At 42.2% G+C, this 24,457-nt stretch overlaps 1 protein-coding gene across 1 annotated transcript in view; it reads left to right on the top strand.

Annotated features, from left to right (window-relative positions):
• The window catches only part of CMYA5 (cardiomyopathy associated 5), a 104,261-nt gene extending 87,927 nt beyond the window's left edge, over window positions 1-16,334 (top strand). Inside the window, exons 10-13 of the mRNA XM_004058646.5 lie at window positions 5,603-5,736; window positions 7,074-7,173; window positions 9,542-9,715; window positions 15,486-16,334. Coding sequence (XP_004058694.5) covers window positions 5,603-5,736; window positions 7,074-7,173; window positions 9,542-9,715; window positions 15,486-15,732 — 655 coding nt within the window. The 3' untranslated portion in view covers window positions 15,733-16,334. The remainder of the gene's footprint in view (window positions 1-5,602; window positions 5,737-7,073; window positions 7,174-9,541; window positions 9,716-15,485) is intronic.
• The last annotated feature ends 8,123 nt before the right edge of the window (window positions 16,335-24,457 follow it).

The raw sequence follows: 24,457 nt of genomic DNA, 5'->3' as shown, positions 1-24,457 counted from the left end.
TGATCCTTCCAGATAGTCTGTGCACATACAAACATCTACAGTTTTTTAACAAATGGTAGCATACTATATATGTTTCACCACTTTGCTTTCCTTGCTTAAAAATATTCCTTGGTGAGCATCCCATATCAATACATATGAAACTACTTCAATTAAAAAAAACAATTTTAGGCCAGGTGTGATGGCTCATGTCTGTAACCCCAGCACTTTGGGAGGCCGAGGTGAGTGGATCGCCTGAGGTCAGGAGTTCGAGACCAGCCTGGCCAACGTGGTGAAACCCCATCTCTACTTAAAAAAATACAAAAATTAGCTGGGCGTGGTGGCAGGCAGCTGTAATCCCAGCTACTTGGGAGGCTGAGGCAGGAGAATTGCTTGAACTCAGGAGGCGGAGGTTTCAGTGAGCCAAGATTGGGCCATTGCACTCCAGCCTGGGAGACAAGAGTGACACTGCATCTTAAAAAAAATAATAAAAATAAAAATAAATTTTAAGTTTTATTTTATTGTTTTAAGAATATAATTTAGGCCGGGCACAGTGGCTCACACCTGTAATTCCAGCACTTTGGGAGGCCGAGGCAGGTGGCTCACGAGGTCAGGAGTTCAAGACCAGCATGGCCAAGATGGTGAAACCCCATCTCTACCAAAAATACAAAAATTAGACAGGTGCAGTGGCAGTTGCCTGTAATCCCAGCTACTCAGGAGGCTGAGGCAGGAGAATCGCTTGAACCCGGGTGGGGCAGAGGTTGCAATGAGCTGAGATCATGCCATTGGACTCCAGCCTGGGTGACAGAGTAAGACTCCATCTAAAAAGAAAAAAAAAGAATATAATTTAACTTATTTACCAATTGAGAGGCATTGAAGTTGTTTCTATTCTCTGCCATCACAAACAATGCTGCAGTAATAAACCTTGTGCATATATCATTTCACACATGTGCAAATATATTTGTAAATTAAATTATTAGAAGTGGAATAACTGGTTAAAAAGTGTGTACATTGTGAATTTTGATAGATATTACTGAACTGTCTCTATAGAGGTTGTAGTTGTTTATTTGACTCTGACTAGTAGTGTATAAGAGTGCTTAGTTCTTCATACCCTTGCCTAAACATGGGATGATAAAACTTTTGATCTTCTGACAATTTGTAGAAAATGAAATCTTATTTTAGTTTAACTGTGCATTTCTTTTATTAGGTTGAACATCTTTTCATATGGTTCAGAGCCACTACAGTACTTCTTTTTCTATAAACTGATCATTTCCTAGCAATTTTTTTTCTCTTGGATTGTGGTATTTTTTCTTTTTGATTTGTAGAAGCTCTGTTTTTTTAAGGAAGTTAGCTTTCCTATTAAGATATAAGTTTCAAATCTTTAAAAATTTTTTACCGTGCATATTTTTTATAATAATTGAGTTGAATTTATCAATCTCTTTTGAAAATAGCTTTTAACTTGGGTAGCATATTTTAAAATGCCCCCCTGCCGCCTGCCCCCCTCTCTCTTTCCGTGTGTGTGTGTGTGTGTGTGTGTGTGTGTGTGTGTGTATGTATGTTTATTCACTCATGTTTTTTTGTAGTAGCCAATACAGTAATTTCATTTTTAAAAACTAGGTATTTTATCATCTGGAATTTATCTCAGTAGATTGTGTGAAGTAGGAAATCCTACTTTTTTTTTTTTTTTAGTGTGGCTATCTAGCTGTCCCATCAGGAAAACCCATCATTTTCCCTTCTGATCTGAAATACTTCCATTATTATACACTCAAGAGACTATATGTTTGGGTCTATTCCTGACCTTTATAATCTGTCTATTGATCCATCTATTTATGCCCCAGGACCATACTGGTTTTATCATTGTAGCTTTATAATTTAGAATTCCTGGTAGATTAGGTTGCCGCTTCCTGACTTTTTTTTCTATTTGCTAGTTTGTATTTGATATGATCTTCAGAATCAGGATGCGTAGCCTCCTCCATCAGCCTGCTCCTGACAATTTGTTATTTTTAGAGATCATGTTAAATTTATAGATTAACTTAGGGAGAATTGAAATTTTTATGATGTTGCATTTTCCTATCCAAGAACTGATGTGCCTTTCCCTTCACTCAAGTCTTTTTTTGTTTCCCTCAGTAGCATCTTAAAAAATGTTCTTTATATAGATCTTATATCTTTATATATTTTTACGTCTGTCACTATTCTAAATAAGATTTTTCATTTTATCTCCTATCTAGTTGTTATTTGTATATAAAGGCTTTTGATTTCTTGTATCAGTTTTATATCTAGCCATCTTACTGAATTCTCTTATTATGTAAGAGTTTTTCGACTGATTTTCTTGGGTTCTCTAGATAAATGGTCCCATCATCTGCAGATGGTAGTAATTTTACCTCCTACCTCCCAGTGTTTTTAACCTCATGTTTCTCTCTGACTTAATGGGAATGCTTTTAATATCCCCCCTTAACCATTATGACCCCAATTATTTTTTACTTCGTAAAAATCCTTTTCAATTCCTACCAAAAATGATTCTGACCCCATTGTGCACCTTAGTCGTGGCAAACTTTCCAGTTGCTCCTTGCCAAAACTCAAGAATAAAAGGGCCCAAGCTAGAGAGGCTGTCCTCACAAGCATCAGCTGCTGGGGGCTTCCACTCATTTGCCTCTGAAACAACAGAGAAAGAGACCATCTCTCATTCGCAGAGCAGCCCAGGGCCTTCTGAGGAGACAGTGAGTCTCCTCTAAGTCATTTCTCTCTGCTTTGTAGCAGTGGAGCTACCAAGGGTGAGATGAGCAGGTTGAGAGGCCTCTGAAGCCTGCTGGGCACAATGCTCTGTGATAAGTTTCAGCTCCACCGGAGCTTATCATCCACCAGCAATCGACTTCATGGCTGCTGCTCAGAGGCTCTAGGTGCTGCGCTGCTCACTGCCCTCACGTCTCTGGGACTTCCACACATAAAGCCATCTCTTTCCATTGCACTATGGCACTTGTAGGGAGGATCCCATGCTTAGGGCCCAAAATGAGACCATTTGAGTCAAATTTCTAATTGTCTTTCAAATTTTATTATTGGCTGTAGACTTCCAATCATAGTCACATCAGTCATGTTATTTACTGGTATAAAATCCCTAAGCACCAACTAAGTACCAACAATCGTGGCCTCATTTGCTGTCTGATCACTCACCTTAGTTTGGGTATTCTGTGAACTTGAATTCTACTGCAAACTATGCAATGCTTGTTATAAGTCATATGGACTTAGTTACAATTATGACAAATTTTTGTTTCTAAAATTAAAAAAATCATAATCTCTGGAAGAGTGCTACTCTTTAGATCTCAAATTCCAGAATTTTTGATGTTTTCGTTAGGCTAAAAAGCAGGGACAGCTGACATGAAGACTTTGGTGACATCTGAGTGGAGTCAGAATAAGTAGACAAGGAAACGAACCATTTGTTCTAACCTTTTTTGCTTTGTTCTTGGCGCTTGAGCATAAGATGGCAACTTGTATACGATAAAACACCACCACATTTCGTATTACTTTTGTTTGCGTGCCTGCTGCTTTTATTTCACAGATTCAATGAGGACATTGTGCACATTTGTCAAATCTGCCTGACCTGTTTCATGCACTGAAAGCAGGACGGATCCCATATTTTGACTTCAGTACCATGTAAACCTTTATTCTTTAAATGAGCAATGAGACAGAGCATGCAGTTGACTATATATGTGGAATTTTCTCCTTGACAGACTTCATCATTTTAAGGGCAAACACTTACCTACGAAACAGTATCCTTGCTATTTAACAACTGTGTTGTTATAAAATGAAGCCAGTGTGTTGTCTTTGTCTCTAAAGCTAAAATTTCCCCACCAATCCTTGTCACTTTTCCCCTTCCCACCCCCGCCTCCTCAACAAGCCCTCAGAATAACAGGCAGAGACAGGGCCTGGGCACATGATAAGTGATCAATACATATTTATTTAGGGAGCAAATGAAGTCTGAAATTCAGTTCAGGCTGACTATGCTTAGTGAGACAATAATTTTGTTACTAATTATAATTAATGTTCATTTAAAACATTTCTTCAGTCATCAATTCCAATAAGATAAGCAATACATCTACCCCAGAATAATATTCTAGATATTAGTCAGAAATTACATTCTCAATCATAGGACATGGTTTTTCATTAATTAACTGAAGCCTAATTAGTTGTCAGTGGACGTGGGACTCAATGTCATTGATCCAGTCTGAGTGTATCTAAGGACAGTCCTCTCCTGAGGGCCTGGTCAGGTGATCAGTTCTAAAATAACAACCGATATGATTCAAGGAGTTTGCACTGACCTTTTCCAGACATGGGCACTAAACAGCAGTTACACAAGCAGGTCCAGGGTGTCCCCTTACCCCTGCCTTCTGAGGAGCACAACATGAGTTTTGTCCTTTTAGACATGGGGTCAGGGTGAGGTGGTTATTCTGTACAAATGTTTTGCTTTTAAGAAGTTTGAAATTTGTTTGTTTTCTGGGCCAAGAACATTTTTTCGTTTTTCTGGTTCTCCATGTTATTCTCTAAGACAGGTATTAGGAAGTGAAATAAGTCAGCAAAAGTAGAAATAACCTGGAAAAAAATTCATCTGTGGATGAACAGTGACCACTCTTTGATTCTGATGCTTTTGTGGTATATTCATTAATAACAAAAAAAACAAAGACAAACAAAAAACCCTACCCTTCTGAGAATGAACATGAAGGCTATTGTACTATTATATTCATTGACAATTATATCTCCTGGGAGCAGGACTCTGGCTCTCCAGCACCCAGGTTAGGAACTTTCATTAGCAAGGAATCTAACTTGTAACTCTAAGGACTCTCCAAATGGAAGTTTAAAGAAAGAGCCCTGCTTGCTTTTTTTTTTTTTCTTAATTCATGCTCTAGGCTATGATATCAAACAGATTAAAGAGAATAGGAAAGAAGCACAAAACTATTCTAGCTTGTTGGCAGATTCAGAGAGCTCCGTCTTCAAATCCAGCAAGTCCATTTGTATTAAGTGGTGGGGCTGTTACAGTGTACTTGCCAAGCCCACTGCCAATTAGACACCACTATCAGCATTTTTCTTTTAATTTAAATAGGCAATTTAGGAACAGCAACTTTGAGGATTTTTTTTTTTTTTTTTTTTTGCAATTAGAATTCTCTTTTCTCGCCAAGATCGAGTTTGCTTTAAAAGATTTCATCTTCTTTAAAGATCTTTGGTTTCTATTAACTTTGGTGGCTTTAGCATGATGATCATGTACAAAATCATCGTAGATTGGTTTAATATCATCTTAATCCAAAAGTGCCCTCTGGCCAAAAATTGATAAAGAAAATGATATATTCTTGGAGATTCACTAACCACAAGAGTAGTCTGTTTTCTGAATTTTTTTAAGTGTCTGGTTCTGTTGCAAAGAGCATTCTGGAAGGCACATAACAGAAATTATTTGATAAAGTAATCTTAGTGGACAATGGCCATTTTGTAGGACCTGGCTTGCTAATCCAGTGGTCATAAAAGGGGAAGAAAATAAGTTATTTGTTGCTAATAAAAGATGTTCATTCACTACCAAATTGAAATAGGAATCATTTAGCACGTGGCATTATGTTTAAAATTATTATTTTCCTCTTGTATTTAGATCTTTCTCTGGAATCAGAGGACTCCAGCTGAAAGTTAACGTCCAACCCAATGATAACTACTTTTTCTATGTGAGGGCCATCAATGCATTTGGGACAAGTGAACAGAGTGAAGCTGCTCTCATCTCCACCAGAGGTACTTTCTCCTTTGCACACAGTGAGCTATTTCCAAGCTATTTCTTCCCTTCCACCCCTCAGAGAAGATGTCCTAGAGGGCAACTTTATAAACTCCCAACCTACTGTCAGTGGTAGGTTTTTGTCATGAGGACCCAAGGTTGGTCAAAGGTCAAGATATTTCTTTTGTTTTTCTGCTTTACAGGTTCTCAACCTTGGCTACCTATTAGCAATATTTTGTGATATTAGCACATAATTTGTGATAGTTAATGTTTGTTGAACGAATGACCAAAAGAGTAATTCAAGGAAGTGATAAAACTATTCAATGACATTTTTGGGAAACTACCTAGATGATGCCAACAAAAAATGTTTGTCTCTGCAATTTTTGTGAAAGGAAGTGAGGAATGGAAAGAGGACCATTTTATTATCTTATCCTAGACACAGAGCTGGCACAAGGTTGAGTGGGCGCAACAAGCAATCGGCTTACCCAGCAACATCTTGTGCTTTTGCCTCGTTTGTGAGATAGTCAGGGCCAGCCTGATGTTTATGAAGAGAAGACGCGAGGGCTGTCTTCCCAGCAGTGTTCTCCCCACAGTCCCAATATGGTGCCTGTCCTTCCATTGTTAGAGTCTCTCCTTTAGGTTATACTGGTGCATCCCCCATTTTTTTTTTTCTCGAATGGAGTCTTGCTCTGTTGCCCAGGCTGGAGTGCAATGGCACGATCTCGGCTCACTGCAATCTCTGCCTCTTGGGTTCAAGCTATTCTCCTGCCTCAGCCTCCTGAGTAGCTGGGATTACAGGTGCGCATCACCATGCCTGGCTAATTTTTTGTATTTTTAGTGGAGACGGGGTTTCACCATGTTGGCCAGGCTGGTATCGAACTCCTGACCTTGTGATCTGCCCACCTTGGCCTCCCAAAGTGCTGGGATTACAGGCATGAGCCACCTCACCTGGCCTGTATCCCCAAATTTTAATATGCACACAGATTTCCTGAGGATCTTGTTAAAATACAGATTCGAAGTCAGGAGGGCTGTGGTGGGGTCCGAGAGTCTGAATTTGTAACTAGTTTCCAGGTGATGTAGATGCTGCTGGTGCAAGGAGCACACTGCACAGCAGGTGAGCACTAATAGAGGGTACACTGTGAGGACGTGCCTATGGCACCACATAGAGGTAACCAGCCACCGGCATCCACGAAGGCCTTATCATGAGTGAAATTTTCAGCTGTGGATCTGAAGACACTGCATGGGGGATTTTGACGTCAGGGGAAAGAGAGTCTAGGGTCTGAAATGTGGGGCTTAGCCTAGGGACAGCACTGGTCCTCATGACAATGTTTTAATCCTATTTTCTCACCTGCAATAGGAACCAGATTTCTCTTGTTGAGAGAAACAGCTCATCCTGCTCTACACATTTCCTCAAGTGGGACAGTGATCAGCTTTGCTGAGAGGAGACGGCTGACGGAGTAAGTAGAAGAAGAAAGCACAAGTGGGCTGATGGCCCAGCAGTAGGGTCTTAGGGTGTGTTGCCTCAGGGTGGCCTCCCCTGAGCATATTCATGGTGCAGTAAACATGTCGGGATGTGGTCTCAAATATCAATGTGTGCACATCCACACTGTTCGGCTGTGGTTCCCTACCGAGCGATAGTTCATCACTTGGAGCAAGTGTCAATATTTTTATTGGAAATATAAGCACAGATGGTTTGGTTAAAACATTGGCTATTTTAAGGTATGATCTCTGGTTCAGTGGGGGGAAAAAAGGGTCCAGTAATTCTTTTATTATTTTTCTATAGCAAACCAGATATTTTATCAACCCTCTTGAAAAGGCATACTTGAAGAGGCTGGGCACAGTGGCTCACTCCTGTAATCCCAGCACTTTGGGAGGCCAAGGCAGGCAGATCATTTGAGTTCAGGAGTTTGAGACCAGCCTGGCCAACATGGTGAAACTCCATCTCTACTAAAAATACAAAAATTAGCCAGGTGTGGTGGTGCACGCCTGTAATCTCAGCTACTCGGGAGGCTGAGGCAGGAGAATCACTTGAACCTCGGAGGTGGAGGTTGCAGTGAGCTGAGATTGTGCCATTGCACTCCAGCCTGGGAGTGAGACTCTGTCTCAAAAAAAAAAAAAAAAAAAAAGGTATAGAAGAGAAGGACAGTTTATTGAGTTCCTAGTTTCTGGCCACAGAATCTTGCTTCCGTAGTAGCTCCCGCAAAAGGAAGCATCAAAAAAAGAAGAGGCAAAGGCGGAGGATAGGGTGGAGGAAACTGCCCTGCAATTTGCCTGCAAGCTCTGGGGGTTATTTTGCAGATCAAAATGGCAAAATGGGAGAAGGTATGTGAAACTCTTGAAAACTGTAACACACGGGAAACACAGGCTGCTGATGGTGCTGCTGTGCCCTGGTGTCGGTGGCTGGCAGGTGCTCCCAAGAAGGCACTGAGCCAGCCAGCAGTGACTTTCACTGTTTCCCTGTCACATTGCTACTTGCCTGTCTGTGGCCAAGCTCAGGTGTTACCTGCTCCTAGTTCTGGCCAAGGCTTCTCTGGACCCTGGCACGCTTTGATCTTAGCTGTGTAAAAGAACAGATAACTTGTGGGGTCATTTGTCAGCCACTTACTCATCATCATCTTCAAGCAGCAGCCCTGTCTTGTGCATCTTTGAATCCCTCAAATCTAGCATGGGGCCTGGAACATTGCAGGTGCTAAAAATATACAAATGAGTGAATTCAGGGAAAAAATAGATTAAAGAAATAGATTGAGCTTTTCTGTCTTTTGGATTCCTCAAAACATCAAAAAGAAAATAAATAGACTGGAGGAGGGTAAGAGTTCACAGATAATAACCGATGATAACTGTAATGTGTTTTATAGAATTTTATTTATTATTAACCTGAAAATTAGGTCATAAATATCAGGCAGCTGGGCCTTGCTCCAGAGTGAGGGCTTGTCAGTAGCCACCTCTCTGAAATGAGGTTGAGTAAAGACATGAAAAGTGAAATACATTCCCTTGCATTCATCATTTTCTCATCTGTTAAAGGGGAGAGGGAGAGAGTGCTGACTGAATATTAACACTGCTTAAATTAAAAATGCTTCCTTGCTGTCTCAGCCATTTCCAAGCAAAATTGAGCAATTCTTGCAAACAAGGTCACCCATCAGCAGTTGAAAGTGCTTTTGGTTCATTTCACTAAGGTGCTTATAAAAATAGCTAAGGTGAGACAAAAAGAAACCTTCAACCAACCTCTTAAGGGCACCTACTACAGTTCAAAGAGGCCAGAATCTTGCAGACTGTTGACCGCTAATTATACTCAGTTAATTCCACACTTGGCACTGGCCAGCACTAGCTACCTTGTCATTTAAGAGCTGTACCTCGTTTGGTGGCTGTGTCCAGTAAGGTCAGGAGGCATAGAACTCATGGTTAAAGTTTTGGAGATTTCTTTTTTTGCAAGTTTTGGAAGAAAACTATGCAAATTATGTTTCCTACCTGCTTCCCTTGTATTTATGAAGAGAAGTCACCTTAAAGGCAGAGACTGCAGCATTTCTTTTTGTCCTACCATTATTCTAGTTATTTCCTGATTCCCAGCTCTTTTAAGAGTTGCAGTGTACAACATGCATGTTGTATGTATGTGACTGGCAATATGTCAAATGTCTGTTGAGAGTTTGGAGAGTTCCGTGGTGATCTGGTTAAGGTTAGGGATACAATGAACAGAGTATCTTTAGTTAAATTCCAGCAGTTTCCAAGGGCAGAATCCTGCCTAAACTGTGAGTTTGTGAATGTTTATGCTTATGAGATACAGGCCGGCGATTCCTGCACTGAGCATACTCTGATTGACTTCACCCACAGAATCCCGTCAGTGCTGGGTGAGGAGCTGCCTTCCTGTGGCCAGCATTACTGGGAAACCACAGTCACAGACTGCCCAGCATATCGACTCGGCATCTGCTCCAGCTTGGCTGTGCAGGCAGGTGCCCTAGGACAAGGGGAGACCTCATGGTACATGCACTGCTCTGAGCCACAGAGGTAAGCGAGCCCTTCCCCTCCCCTCTTCATCAAAATATTATGCTTGGGTGTCCAGGCACGGCTCTCTGAGGGACCCGATAAATAGCACCCACTTCCATGCTCAACTTCTGAGCCAACTAAGAAAGAAAACAAGAGTCAAGTATATGGAGATGAAACTCTGACTCTGATTACTGAGGAAGCTGATTTTAGAGTGTGTGAATCATACCTGAAGAGGGTTTCTTATATTAAACCCTATTATGAGGCAGACTTACCCAACCAGAGCCTGGGCCAGGTCAGCTTCCTTGCTCTGCAGGGCAGAGTTGGTGCCTGGAGAAGCAGAGAAGGATGTATGTCTCCCTGGTAGCTAGTGGGTAAGAGATAGGGAAGAGGGAGGGGCAGCTGGGTTTTGCATCACAGTTTTTCCTTCTGAACTCACCACAGGGTGGAGAGAGACCACAAGGGTAATGCTAAAAGGAGTCCCTCCGCAGAGAAGGAATCAACAGGTGTGAGGAAGAAGTGGATCTCCAACACCTCCCTCCACATTTGTCCATATCGGGGGTTGGCAAACTATAGCCCATAGGCCACATATATATATAACCCGCTGCCTGTCAGTGTAAATAAATTTGCAGAAACACAGTCATGCTCTTTTGTTTATGTATTGTATTACACTACAATGGCGGAAGTGACAGATGTCTGTCAAATCCTAAGATATTTACATCTGTCCCTTTACAGAAAAAATTTGCCAATCTCTGTTCTATATTACCTGTATTGTTTGGTCGGTTGATGTGAAAAAGCCGTTAGCCTGTGTTAGTCTCAGAGCGATCAGGCAGGCATATTATGATCTGAATATGCTCACAGTGTGGTTTAATAGAAAGAACACTGGACTAGGAGCCAGGAATCCAGTTTTAGGTCTGGCTTCATCCTCAATTAGCCTCCTGTTGGCTGTTTGCCATAAGTGGGTTAACCCTTTGAGCATACCTTAAATCATCTAGCTCAGCAGGGGACAGTAATGCCTGGCTTGCTACCTTGTGGGGTTGTGAGGATCACATGAAATCAGGTACAGGGAAGAGCTTAGGAACGGTAAAGTATCATACAAATGTGAGGCATTATTCAAATGTAATCCTTTAAAAAGAAGCCTTCAATGCTTGCAAGTTCCCAGAAAAGGCCCACAGATTGGGATTTTGCATATCTCTGGCTGCACATTTCTCCCTGCATCCTACTTGACAGTTTGATTCTCTGAGATGGTTCATAAGGACACCATCTCCAAGCACTACTTAAAGTCACATTTCGTCAAGTCAGAGCAATTATGATTAATTGATATTCAGTGCTGTGCAATGCATAAGGACCCAGCCCCTACCCAGAGTTTGAAATCACTCAAACTCAGTTTACAGTTAGTAGATTCAGAGCTGAAACTACATATTAATTTCATGAAAATGTCTGTACACACTCAAATATTTAAAAAACCCACACCAAGGGCTAACCTCCAATAACAAATTCCTAGGCTCTAGAAAACAAAATTATGTATTTTGTTGACCAGTTCAACCTACAGCTTTGGCCTTTGGCTCTTTCAGGCTTGGAGTGGGTGCTATGGATTCTGGGAGAAAGAGTGTGTCCCTTTGTATGGTCTCAGCACTGAGAGGCAGGATCTCAGGGCCCTCATGTCATCCTTCGAGGGCTTCACATGGGGCACCCTGGCCGCTGGGACTCTGAGAACGCTCCTGTGGCAGCCCCTCCTGTCTTCTACTTTTTCTGGTTTAATGATTTTAAATCAACCTACATCACTTTTGATTCTACTCACAGAATCTAGGTTTTCAGATGTCACAATTGGGAAGGAGGCGTGAAGATCATCTCAGGAGAGTCTGCTGGTTTCCTTCCTGTCCATTCCTAAACTTGCCATGCTAGCTCAAGGCTTCCGCACCTCCTCTGCAGTTTCAGCAGCAGCCACCCAGCCTGCACCCTCACTTCTAGTCTCTACCCACTCGCAACTGGGAAATATTTCTAAAACATCATTTTCATCATGTCCCTGCCTTTTCTGCTCAGAAATCTACAAACATCTACAGTGGTGTCAGAACTTGGGTGGGACCACCTGCAGGGCACAGTGAAGAGGGGCAGCCAGGAAGAATGTGGCCAGTCTGGGGCAAAGAGTCCTGAGGGGAGTTACCACCAGAGTCCAAAGGGGTCTGGGCTGAGTGTGGGCCAGAGGTGGGACTCCAGGGAGTAAGGGTCCTCAGTCCACCAGGAGGAGGGGAGGCAGTTCCAGGATTGTGCAAGTGTTTAGAGCCAGGCTTCTGGATGATTGTTTTTTGAAGAGACCAGCCAGGTCTCTGTTCAAAGCCAGCCAGGCGGAGAGTCAGGCCCCACGCAGGCAGGCTTGGCTTCAGGCCAGAGTTGAGGTTAGTGGAATGTGTGCTCGGCCAGAAATGGAGACAGAAGCAGGGCTGGTCAGGTTCTGTGTCCTGCAGAACTGGTGGAGACAAGGATTCAGGGAATACCTTTCCCCACTTGGCCTCCCGGGTAGGGATTGGCTCAAGGAATGACCAACGCTGGGCCTGTAGGGACCGGGGACCTTCCAAACCGGGGAGGAGAAATGACACATTTAGGCATTCAGAACCCTCCAGACCAGCGTTATGCAATAGGACCTTCTGCAATAATAGAAAAATGGTGCCACACGTGGCTATTAAATACTAGAAGTGTGGCTGGTAGGACTGAAAAACTGAATTTTAAATTTTGTTTAACTTTAATTTTTTTTTTCATTAGACAAATGTTTATTGAGTACCTGTCCTGTGCCAGGTTATCTTTTAGGCACTAGGGATACACCAGAGTACCAAACAGACCAAGAGTTTCTTTTGTGTGTGTGTGACAGTATATACAGTGGTACAAACATGGCTCCATGCAGCCTTGATCTCCTGGGCTCAAGCAATCCTCCCACATCAACCCCTCTAAGTAGCTAAGGCTACAGGCACGTGGCACCACCCCCAGCTAACTTTTGTATTTTTAGTAGAAACAGATTTTCACCATGTTACCCAGTCTGGTCTCTAACTCCTGACCTCAAGGGATCCGCCTGCCTTGGCCTCCCAAAGTGCCGGGATTACAGGCCTGAGCCACCACACTCAGCCCAGACCAAGAGTTTTACCTTCATGAAGCTAATAGTCTACTGATAAAGATAAGAAGAGCATGTTTTAATATATAATAAATGATGTCATTATTTTATATCGTTTATTCAACAATTAGTATTATGCATTCATTCTTACATTTAAATAAACATGTCAATGTTACTTACAGATCAATAAAATTTAAAAACTAGGATATTTTATTTTAATTTAATATGTAGCCATTTTCTCAGCTATGCAATGTTGATAAAATATATATGAAAAGTGTGATATGTCTCATGTTTATTCAAATGTAAGAATACATAGATTCATATAAGCTGCACAAAACATAAAAAATGCAGGTATTTTCCAGTCTAGAAATAGTTAATTTGCTAACAACCTGTACATACTAATGATCACTACAGCTCCCATTTTCTCCAACCTTAATGCCTCCTTATTCCCACCTCTTTGGTTTGCACTTGCCCTTTGGTTCTTCTCTGCTGTCGGACTGTTCACCAACCATCCATTTATTCATTGCACAAATATGTACTAGGAACCACTGGAGTGAGACCCTCTAGAACTCCTTCACCCTTGTCTCTCAGGACCAGGGCCTCTTGGAAGTTGAAAGAGACCCAAGACTCTTCTACTAATTGGGAACTCTCAAAATACTATTATAAAAAATAAAGAAATGCCAGTTAACAGGGTTATTAAAATTTACTTTAAGGACTTACATTTCACATAGTAATTCTTTCAACAGACACAATTGCAATGACAAAGGCAATGACTTTATATATGCCCATATTTGAAAGAAATGTCAATAATTCAAATTTATAAAGCCCTCTGTGAAATATGAGGCCCTATTCAAATGGCCCTCCTGGTCTTGTCTGTCACCCTTTCCTTCTTGGCTGCTGGCACCTTCCTATCTCATTGTCAAGGAGAAGCCACCACACTATCTCCACATCTGAGTATCTCTATCCCATTCTCCACCATTAACTTTAATTTTAATGGAAGTGGCCACACATGTCTAGTGGCTACTATATTAGACAGGGCAAGTCTAGAGCCTGGCCCCTGACTTACTTATCCATGTAACATCCTAAAAGTCACCCCCATGTCCTGTCCAAACCCAACAGGCCAATGGTGATGTTCTCTGCCACATACGGACTTCTTCAGCCACCTTACCATCACTGTTGCTGCCCTTACTGTGTGGATTTTTCTCCTTCTTTTTCACCTATTCAAGTCCTGCCTGTCCTTTCTGGCTGAGTGTGAGCCCTGTGCTCCCAAAGCCTTCTGTAAGAGCCCAGCTCACACTGCCAGTCCCCAACATTGCTACCTGAAACGTTTAGTCTGTCTTGCAGGTTCCAGAACGTCATAGTATTCTGGCATCTCTCTCATTAGCAAGGCATTGAAAAGGTCCTTTATCAACTCAAAAGTCTCACTTATCTCCCCACCACCGTGAACCTCTGCCCTTCCATGTGAGCTTCTTTCTGCAATGAAGTTGCCAACTTGCCATCCCCTAAATACTTGCACTTGAGCTTCTGGGCCTTAAGACAGATGTTGCAAGTCTTGAAGATCCTCAGCCCTCCCTGCCAGACCCGTCGCTTACCCAGATTCTTAGGTCCAAACTGCCCGGGTGTTGCTGTGCTCCCACCCCTCCAGCCTACACATCCATAGACCTTTCCCTCATCTCTCTTCTTCCATCTCTCACTCCACTCCTTCCCCTACTTTCAGGGCCCCATTCTCAGTTTCTAAGACTACTAGGAGAAAACCCCAAACTTGTGTTACTTTTTGACATGGAGCAATTTAGCTTTTCTGGTCAGCAGTTTGTCCTTTCCAGCCTGGCCTTGAACCTTTCCCTTCACAACCAAAACAGCTTCATTAAATGTGTCTAGTAAACACTTGAAGATCTACACCCTGAGAGGCATTCCCAGCCGTGGTCCGAGTTTCAAATGTGGGCAGCTTTTCCTTCCTGCTCCATACAGTATGGGATCCCAGAGGGCAAGGACAGCACTTCATGTCCTTCACATGCCCCAGAGTGCCTAGTAAAGTGCTGGATACATGGATATGCGCAAGGAATAGTTGTTGAGTTGAATTTGTCTGAATTAAAGAGAGGAATCAAAGGCAACCCCGCTGGTGGCAAGGCTGTAGAAAACCTTGAGAAAATGAAAAGGAGAGTTGGTTTGGGGAAGGGGGAGCGGAAACAAAGGATGAAGTTGGCAAAATAATGAAATATTCCTTAAACTTCATAAAGGCCTTTATGTAAGCTACCTATAAAATTTTAAAACTGTAAAATTAATACATTGTATGGAAGGCAAGCTTACGGTACTTTTAAAAATACATGGCAGCCTCAAAGGAGTTTTATTCAAAAGAATGACACGCCATGAATGCGGTAGTTAAAACATGTGGGCAGCTGGGAGAGAATTAGAATGTGGAGAAAAATCACAAGGGAGGCATATGTTGGCTATTCTGGGACTGCCTCCTAATGTAGGAGGAGCAAAATTATTAAACATGCTCATCTGTTGGGATAAGCTCTGCATTTTAGCATCTAGAAGAAATCTAGTGAAAGTATTTGGGACAGCATTATTGCAACTCCTTATTGTGAAGTGGAGTTAATAACTGAAGAATTGGTTATTCCCAAGTGACTTTCCTTATCAAATTCCTTGAGATTTCCAGAGTTTTACATTTCCCATTCTCTTTCATTTCAGATACACATTTTTCTACAGTGGTATTGTGAGTGATGTTCACGTGACTGAGCGTCCAGCCAGAGTGGGCATCCTGCTGGACTACAACAACCAGAGACTTATCTTCATCAACGCAGAGAGCGAGCAGTTGCTCTTCATCATCAGGCACAGGTTTAATGAGGGTGTCCACCCTGCCTTTGCCCTGGAGAAACCTGGAAAATGTACTTTGCACCTGGGGATAGAGCCCCCGGATTCTGTAAGGCACAAGTGATCCTTGGCTTTCAGAATTTGCAAGAACAGCGATTTAAATTTTGGGGGGGTCTGCTGTTCATTCCTTTGGGTGCTATACATTATTCAAAAAGTCTCCCACACATTTGCACTAATGATGGCTGCGTGTGTAGCAATCAGCACGTGAGCAAAATCAACAAGAAAACCTTGACTTTACAGAGCAGTGTGTGAGTAAACAGAATGAAAACAACAACCTCCACTCTTTATGTAAGTTTGAGTTCTTTCCTAAATTAAAAGATCTACACTTGAGTTGGGAACCAAAAGAGAAAAATGGACTTCCATCTGTTTTACTGGTAAAGGAAATCCTCTGATGGACAGGTCAGAGCGAAGGAAGGTTGTGCTGGTAAGACATCTCCGACGAAGAGCCATGGACGCTTTCCACAAAATGTCACCTCACTGCACTGAAGGATGATGAATCCTAATCATTAAAGGAAGTGTTTCAGCCGATTTAAATTTATAATGAACTCTTTTGTAATAATGTATACTGTAGAACATGAGTCTCTCCTCCCTAAAATTTTAAATGTAGAAAAGTGCTATATATTAGAAATTTCCATTTTGTTAAATAAATGGTTAGAGTCTATAAAACCAGTCGTGTTATGTGAACTTACTCCATGTAACTTACTGGCCTGGCATCTCTGGAGCAGGACAAACTGCAGAGTAAAACTCATCACACTTCAGTGCAGTGCACTACTATTGATTTTCCTGTGAGAATTTTACACACACACACACACACACTTTAAAATCTAATCACTCTCAGACCATAGTTATAGTCAATTAACAGAAGCTGGGAATCTATTTTTACTAAAATTAAGTGGTCATTTTAAGATATTGAATCCCTCAAAATCTTTCTAAAATATGTGTGCAAAGTGGATAAATCTAGAATGTATGTCAAGATGATTGTGCTTGTCTTCTATAATGTAAATGTGTTGATCATACTTGTAGTTTTTTAAAAATACTTCAAAACTTGAATTCAGATGTTTTCTTTTCTTTTCTTTTTTCTTTTTTTTTTGAGATGGAGCCTCACTCTGTCACCCAGGCTGGAGTACAGTGGCATGATTTCGCCTCACTGCAACCTCCGCCTCCCAGGTTCAAGCGATTCTCGTGCCTCAGCCTCCTGAGTAGCTGGGACTACAGGCATGCGCCACTACAACTGGCTAATTTTTCTATTTTCTTTTTCAGTAGAGACGGGGTTTTGCCATGTTGGCCAGGATGGTCTTGAACTCCTAACCTCAGCTGATCTGCCCGTCTCGGCCTCCCAAAGTGCTGGGATTACAGGCCTGAGCCACTGCGTCCCGCCCAGATATTTTCTTGAATTGAGAAATAATATCCTCCTTTCTGAATATATTCTAAAATCTCTTGTTTAATAGCTAGAAAATCTGAACTGGATCTGTAACTGCCTTACTAGAGCCCTTGGAGGCCATTACCGCCCTGATTGCAGTTCCAGCAGTTGCTGGCAAGATGGAGTCTTGGTGAAACTGGAGAAGTAACTTGCTGCTTTGTGGAGAATGTTAGTTTCACTTTCTCAATCCTTGAAAATGTTATCCTCAGGTTCTGACTGCTCAGCCAGCCATGCTCATTATTACTGGTTGTTGTTGTTGTTGTTTTGGTGTGAATGTGTAACCAAGTGAACTTTAGAATTTGTCTCAGTTTGGCTTTCTCCAAAAGTAGACCAACTGCAAGGCTCAGTGCCTGTTGTTTACCTAGGAGGTGATTCCAGGAAGAACATTTGAGGAAGTGGGTAAAGTCATTAAAGGACATGTGTTATGAGTGGGTTATTACCACTGTGGGCAGCTGGGCTCTCCTGTGCCGGAGGACCCTCTGGAAACCACACAGAACATGCCAGAAGCTGACACTCAACTCCTGTCCAACCCCTATTGTTGAAGGTGGCCTGGAGTCATTCCCATCCCCCAACTTTCCAAGCTGCATTTCCTGGTCCTGAGAAAGCCCTCATAAGAGTAAATGAGAAACACAGACACCTGAGAAGGTATGTCGAAAACTGTCTAATGCAACTGCGCATGCACCCTCGCTAGCTGGGGGTGAAGGGGACCAAGTGCCAGCAGCATCTGCCATCAGGCTGGAAGCAGCTCTGGAATAAAGGAGAAAACCACCATAATGGAAAGAACCAGGTTTGAATCTTGATTGATCCCCTAATAGATAATCGCTTTGGGCAATTCAGATCCTATAGTTATGTCTTTTCTCAGGATAATTATAAACACCAGGTTAAATGAGCATGTGGAATGGCACAGCATTTTGTAGTTTATATGATATGACAAAGGACTCCAGAAATCCTCTAAGTCCAGCCCTCCACTCCCCAGTGAGTGACCCTCCTGTCTCTGACTCTGTGGCAAGGGGACGGTGGACGGTAGGGCTCTGGGGTCAGGAGATCCATGTGTCAACAGCCTCTGTCTGCCGAGTGATAGGAGATTTCTTGGTTGGTCCTTGGGCATTATTCTAGTACAGACAAGTAGAACTAAATTAATACAATTTCCACATTCTATTAGAGAATTGTCAAGCAATGTTTTTCTTCCTTGGCCCTTCTCTGATTTTCATTTCCCTTCCTTCTTTCCTTCCTCTTCATATAACACAGAGCCTCAGAGGGAGGGAAGGAAGTCAGCAAATTTTGGTCAAAATTGCTCCCCTGGAAATCTGTCAATGATGTTTATTAATTTAATAACAGGTACAGCACATGAATTCTTTCTTTTAGTCCTCATCAAAACCTTGCAGAAAAAAATTGTTGCCATTTTATAGCTGAGGAAACTAGTCTCAGAGTAGTTAAGTAATTTACCTTGTTCACAGTCACAGCTGGCAGGTGGCAGAGTGCAGATTTAGATACAGCTCAAATTCTGACCTAAGATTAGAATGATTATATTTTGCTTCATTCCTTACATAGATCATTTCCCCACATATATGTGGTGTGTGAGAATTATGTGTGTGCACACACTTGCATGCATATATACACTTTCTCTTCCCCCCCTGGAACTTCCTTCCTAAGCTTCTGTTTTGTTGTTGGTGCTGTCATAACTCTTGGAAGACATGGGGTTACTTTGATTTTTATTTCAATAGCAATGTGACCCTAATTCATGTATGACCAGCACTATTTTCACATGGTTGTTTGAGAGTTCAAAAGAGTCTATAACATTGTTTGTGGAGAAAATACTTTATCATACATGAAACACAATTCTGCTTCTAGAAGATATGGGGTAAAAATAAAGGAGTCTGTTGGGGGGAAAATGAGGATTAACCCTGGGGTCATTATCTGTTTGCGTACACACCTGGCAACATTAGATGGACATATTCTTTGTTAAAGTCGGAAATATTTTTCTACTGGAGCAAACCAGAACATGTTCCTGTTGTTTTTCTGGAGGCACTTCCTCAAAGTCCAACAGAATTAAAGTATTGTACTTCATCACACACACTTACTAAGATGTGTGCTTAAAGTCCAAACACAACACTCTCCCATCAGAAGCATCCTTAAGGCCTCTGAGGGCTGTATCTGTAGTCCCTTCTCATCCTCATTGTGCTCATTACCCATTAATCATCGCAAGTGTTGAGTTGCTGAAAGAACCCACACAGTTTACATAGGACTCAAAACAGTTTACATTGGTGGAACAGCTTTATTACAGGCAGAGGAAACAGTACAGCCACACAGAAGAAGGATAGGCATGGAAAGGGGTCCTGAGATCTCAGGCGCAGGTCTCTTTGGCCTCCCACTACTGGGCTGCACAGTGTGCACATTGTCTCCAGGCCTCTAACTACCAGCAGTGTATGTGTGTTGCAGCTTGATGCCAGGAAGCTCAACTTTTGTCTGTGGTGGTGATGGTCTCTCATAGAAGGTGAGCTGGTCACGGACACTTTCTAGCTATGTGATAGGCGTAACCTTTGAAACTCACCTTCCTCACTCCTGCAGGCTCTACCAAAACCAGGTGCAACATCAATCCAATGATTTTTACTAAACAGTGCTAACAGGCAGATATATCCTGCTCTGAAACAACTGACGGATCCATAATATAGAATGTCACTTATTGCCAATTAATAGATTCCATGGGCTGGGCACAGTGGCTCACACCTATAATCCTTGCACTTTGGGAGGCTGAGGCAGGCTGATTGCTTGAGCCCAGGAGTTTGAGACCAGCCTGGGCAATGGGGTGAACCCTGTCTCTACTAAAAGTACAAAAAAATTAGCCAGGTGTAGTAGCACTCACCTGTAGTCCCATGTTCGTGCCACTGGAATCCAGCCTGGGTATCAGAATGAGACCCTGTTTCAAAAAAAAAAAAAAAAAGGATTCTGTGTCATTGTCCAAGCCTCAGTGGCTCTCTAGGCATGCAAATTGCCAATTAACATCAGGTGAAATTAATTCACGCTAAGTACTTCTTGGCTTGAATTCCTGAGCCCAGCTGCTAAGGGGTGCTTCAAGAATACTACTAGGAAGAGCTGAATGCCTCTGCTGCCAATAGCCATCCTCTTTAGGTCCCTGATTTGGTGACTTCTAGGGCTAGGGTGTGAGTCCAGGCACATCCCTGAACTGAGTGAAGTTGGAGTTGACTTCCACCCGTCACAGTGCTCATGAGGGAACATATATCCTGGGCTGTTTTTAGAGCAGGAGATAATGCATCTCATTTTCCTTTATTACCCTTGAAGTGTACCTCTCTTTCATGTGCCCCTGTTTTTGTCCTAAGTGAACTGTCTTTCTATGCTGAACTTGTTTTTACTATTAATATCAGTAATTTCAGATCCCCAAGTAACATATGAGCTTTATAATAGTTTGAGAATAGTTAAGAGAATGAGGACTATTTGGCTTGGAACAAAAACACCTTAGGGAAGGATATAAGAGGTCTTCAAAGATTTGAAGAGCCGTTACACGGAAGGAATTAAGCTTAGTTTGATTTTTCTACTAAGATCAGTGAGTAGACGTCCCACCAATGGGTAGAAGTTGAGGAATTCAGTTGAAGAGAAGGAAGAACACCCATCAGTGACAGCTGGCTAAGGGGCATGTTGCTTAGCGGGTTATGAGCACTCAGGCAGAACGCTCAACTGTCTGGAATATCAAAGAGTGGATTCTTGCTTTAGGTTCTAGATAGGTGGTGTTTAAACTGTGTTTCTGGAGTACTGGGATTCCATGGAGGTGCCTGAAGGTCAATGTGGGATCCAACAGGAAGGCCAAGTGGGCATACATTCAAACCCCTATCTCATTTCATCACACTAGCTCAATTTTTGTCTATATTACACATTGGATTCCATATTATAATTTATTCGATAAAACGCCTTCTATGGTCAAATATTGTTTGAAAACTAGAAAACCTCTAAGATTCAAGTCTGAATATGTGACCTAGGGTGACCCCAAAGCCTACAAGTCCTCCATTCTTTCAGGGTCCCCTTTCTTTTACTATTTAAATACTGATGTGATGTTGACTGCAAGACATTCTGTTTCCTATCCCAAATTTCCAAGAATTCCTGTAGGCAATTACATTTTCCTGGTTAACACCTCTGACCTCCTGCTTCCAAATGCTCCTCCTCACCCCTAGCCATCTCATCATTACTTCTTAATGTTCCCCTAGGCCCATTTGGTCTGCATCATCCCAAAACATGGACATGGCGCTCCTTTGATTCCTTAAGGCAGTGCTAACACAAGGCTGCCATCGTTAGTGGTTAACATGGCTTTTGTTTAAGACTTGGGGTGACTGAGGGCAAGTTTTCATACATAAAACTTCATACATAAACATGAAGCTGGATGGAAAACATCCAGCATTGTAAGGAGCCCCTTCTGAACTTTTCTTCACCCCATTTTCCTGCATATTGAACAGACTACTCCATTTTATATTATTCTGTAAGTTTTAGCCTCTGCTCAAGCTTTGGTTTTTCAGAGCAGGCAATGAAATGAGAAAACGCCAAACATTAAAAACACCTCTCTTACCAGTATAGACATCTTTCATAATTTTATGACAGCAAAATTTTGCACCCCTTATCTGTGTCTCTGCTATCCTTCCCAAGTGTTAGGCTTCTCTCTGCAGAGCTAAAAGGCCCATTAAAGCAATTCTCCCAACCAAAGCACATTCCTCTTCCCAAGATGAATTTGGTCATTACCTCCGAGGATGGTTTTAGAATCCCCTTAGCATCTCCCCTTTTGTGGTTTTCTGTAGAAGTAGCCAATGATTAGAGATTCTTTTTCAACCTAACTGGACTTCATTTTGGGTTGCCCCAATACCATGAAGAACTTTATTCTTTGAAGGATTTCAAGGAGAAATGATACCTGTCTAGAGTCAACATGCTACTTTAAGATTTTATAACTTAGGGGGAAGGGGTTAAAATAATTAAGAAAAAGAAAAAGTGGTGAAGGAGAAGCACCAATCATTCAGCACATCTGTAGTTGTGTTCACCATGGGTTGGGCACCATTTAGGCCTTAAGGAAATGGCAGTCATTAAATCAAACAAAATCCCTGCTCTCAAGGAGCCTGCATTCTAGTGGAGGAAGACAGACAATAAATACAGGTATTGTATGTCAGTGGGGAATAAGAACTAGGAAGAAAAATACATCAGAGAAGAGAATAAATAATAATAAGAAGTACCAGCTGGGCACAGTGGCTGACACCTGTAATTCCAGCACTTTGGGAGGCTGAGGTGGGAGGGTCACTTGAGGCCAGGAGTTTGAGAACTGTGTGGGCAACATAGTGAGACCCTGTCTTTATGATAAAATAAAGTAAAATAAAAAAATTTAAAAAAGTAATAGCAGGTAGGGGGTGCTGTATATTTTAAGTATGATAGGAAAGTATCTCTGATAAGATGATATTTGGCTAAAGAGCTAAATGAAGTGAGGGAGTAAGCCCTGTGGATGTGTGTGAGGGAGGAGCATCCCATGCAGGAAGAATAGAAAGGAAGGAGGTCTTGAGGAAGCAGGATGCAGGTGCATGAGAGGAAGAGTGAGGATCCCAGTGGGGCTGCAGTGGAACGAGGGGGAGAGAATGGTAGTGGATACAGTCCGAGAGTAGCTGGGGACTGGTTCACAATGGCCTTGAAGGCCAAGTAAAACCTTTCTGTTATATTCGGAGTGAGTTGGAAAGAAGTTATAGTCATGAGGAGCAGAGGCAATGGCAGTCAAAGAATTTGCTTTTCCAGTGTTTGGGTATCATGTTTTTCAATATCAAATGGGGGGTTTTATAAGGGCCTCCTGGCCTGGCCTTTTGCCATTTTCAGCTTCTGCAGAAAAGTGCTGAAAGGGCTGTATGGGTGGGAGAGAAGAACAGGCATTCTTTGTCTCATTCTCAGCTCTGTCCAGGATCCCTGTGGCCCTGCTCACTTCCTGCTTTCAAGAGGAGCAGCTGCTGCTGATTGGTTGCTATTAGGACCAGCCTAGAGCCAAACTAGGGGGGAGAAAAATCCTGCTATTTTACCCGGGCTGACTTTGGGCTGAATTGAGTCTGTTTGTCCACTATGAAACATTGGCAACCACCAAGAGTGGAGAAAAATACAAGCACATTTGAATGTTTCATATCTTTTTAACTGTGTGATTTTACAGTTACAGAGAAGATGAGATAATGACATAATCTAGGGAGACTGTCTGGCCAAACAGGCCTCATATGTGTATATCTATGTGTGCATGTGAGTGTGTGTATATATTTCATATGTGTGAACATGTTTGTGTGTATCTGTATGTATACGTGTGTGCACTCATGTGGGGAGGTAGAGGGGTGGGAAGAGGTAAATTATCATGACAATTCAGGGATGGTTTTCCCATTGAAGAGTCCAAAACTGGACTTGGGAGAGCTTTTAAAGGTTGTCAGATCCATGGTACTCAGTCACATTCATCAAGCTCACAAAAGACTAATTAATAATTCAGAATGTCATTTGCTTAATTTATAGTGAGAGATCAAATTGCCAAGGGGGCTGGGGAATGCATATCTGCTAGCCAGGGGATTCTCTCGCTAGGACCCTGAGCTCCAGGCCCTGCAGGCACCCACATTTGGGGCTGGGCTGCACAGACTGCTTGAGGCTGCCTACCTGTCAAACTCCACTTTCTCAAGAGAACAGATGTATCTTCATGAGGGAAGCCTGTGACAGTCAAAAGATTGTTTGGTGATCAAGGCAAGGCACGTGGATGGTGTGAATGGCCAACATTATTGAACTGCACAGCCAGTCGTGTGGCCCAGATAGTTGGTTTTGCTGGTCGGAGTACTTTCTTCCTGCATCAGCACTGGGCTTCCCTGAGAAATCCTGATATTTTGCCGCGGTCTGTCTATTCAGTCTGACTTCTTACATTCACAATTCCCTAAAAAAAGATGTCTGAGGACTATTTCCCAGACTATAGTTTTCTTTTTTATTTAGTGAATACTCGATTAGATTTCTGGGCCCTCCCCCTCCTGCTTTTGATCTGAAAACTATTGTGCCTGTTATGGTAACCTTTGTGGATGATAGAACTTCATTTATTATGTGAAGATCGTGCTAACTTAATACTCAAAAGAAAACCATTCTTGCAAATGCACATGTCACATTTCACCATCTCCCATGGATTGACTACAGGTGGGAGGAGGAGGACATTTTCATTCAAGGGTTTGGTGTAATTAATGAGAGAGAGCAGTTCAGAACCAGAACCACTTGAAGATCTGGGCTGAGACACGGCTCTGCTCGTTCATATCTATGCGTCTTTAGACAAACTGTTTAGCGTCTCTTAGAGTCATCATTGTAAAATAGGAATAATACTTGCTATGGTTTGAAT

This window comes from Gorilla gorilla, chromosome 19 (assembly GCF_029281585.2).
Source record: "Gorilla gorilla gorilla isolate KB3781 chromosome 19, NHGRI_mGorGor1-v2.1_pri, whole genome shotgun sequence".
Classification (NCBI taxonomy): domain Eukaryota; kingdom Metazoa; phylum Chordata; class Mammalia; order Primates; family Hominidae; genus Gorilla; species Gorilla gorilla.
The sequence above is the reverse complement of the archived record's forward strand: the minus strand, read 5'-3'. Positions and strand labels throughout refer to the sequence as shown.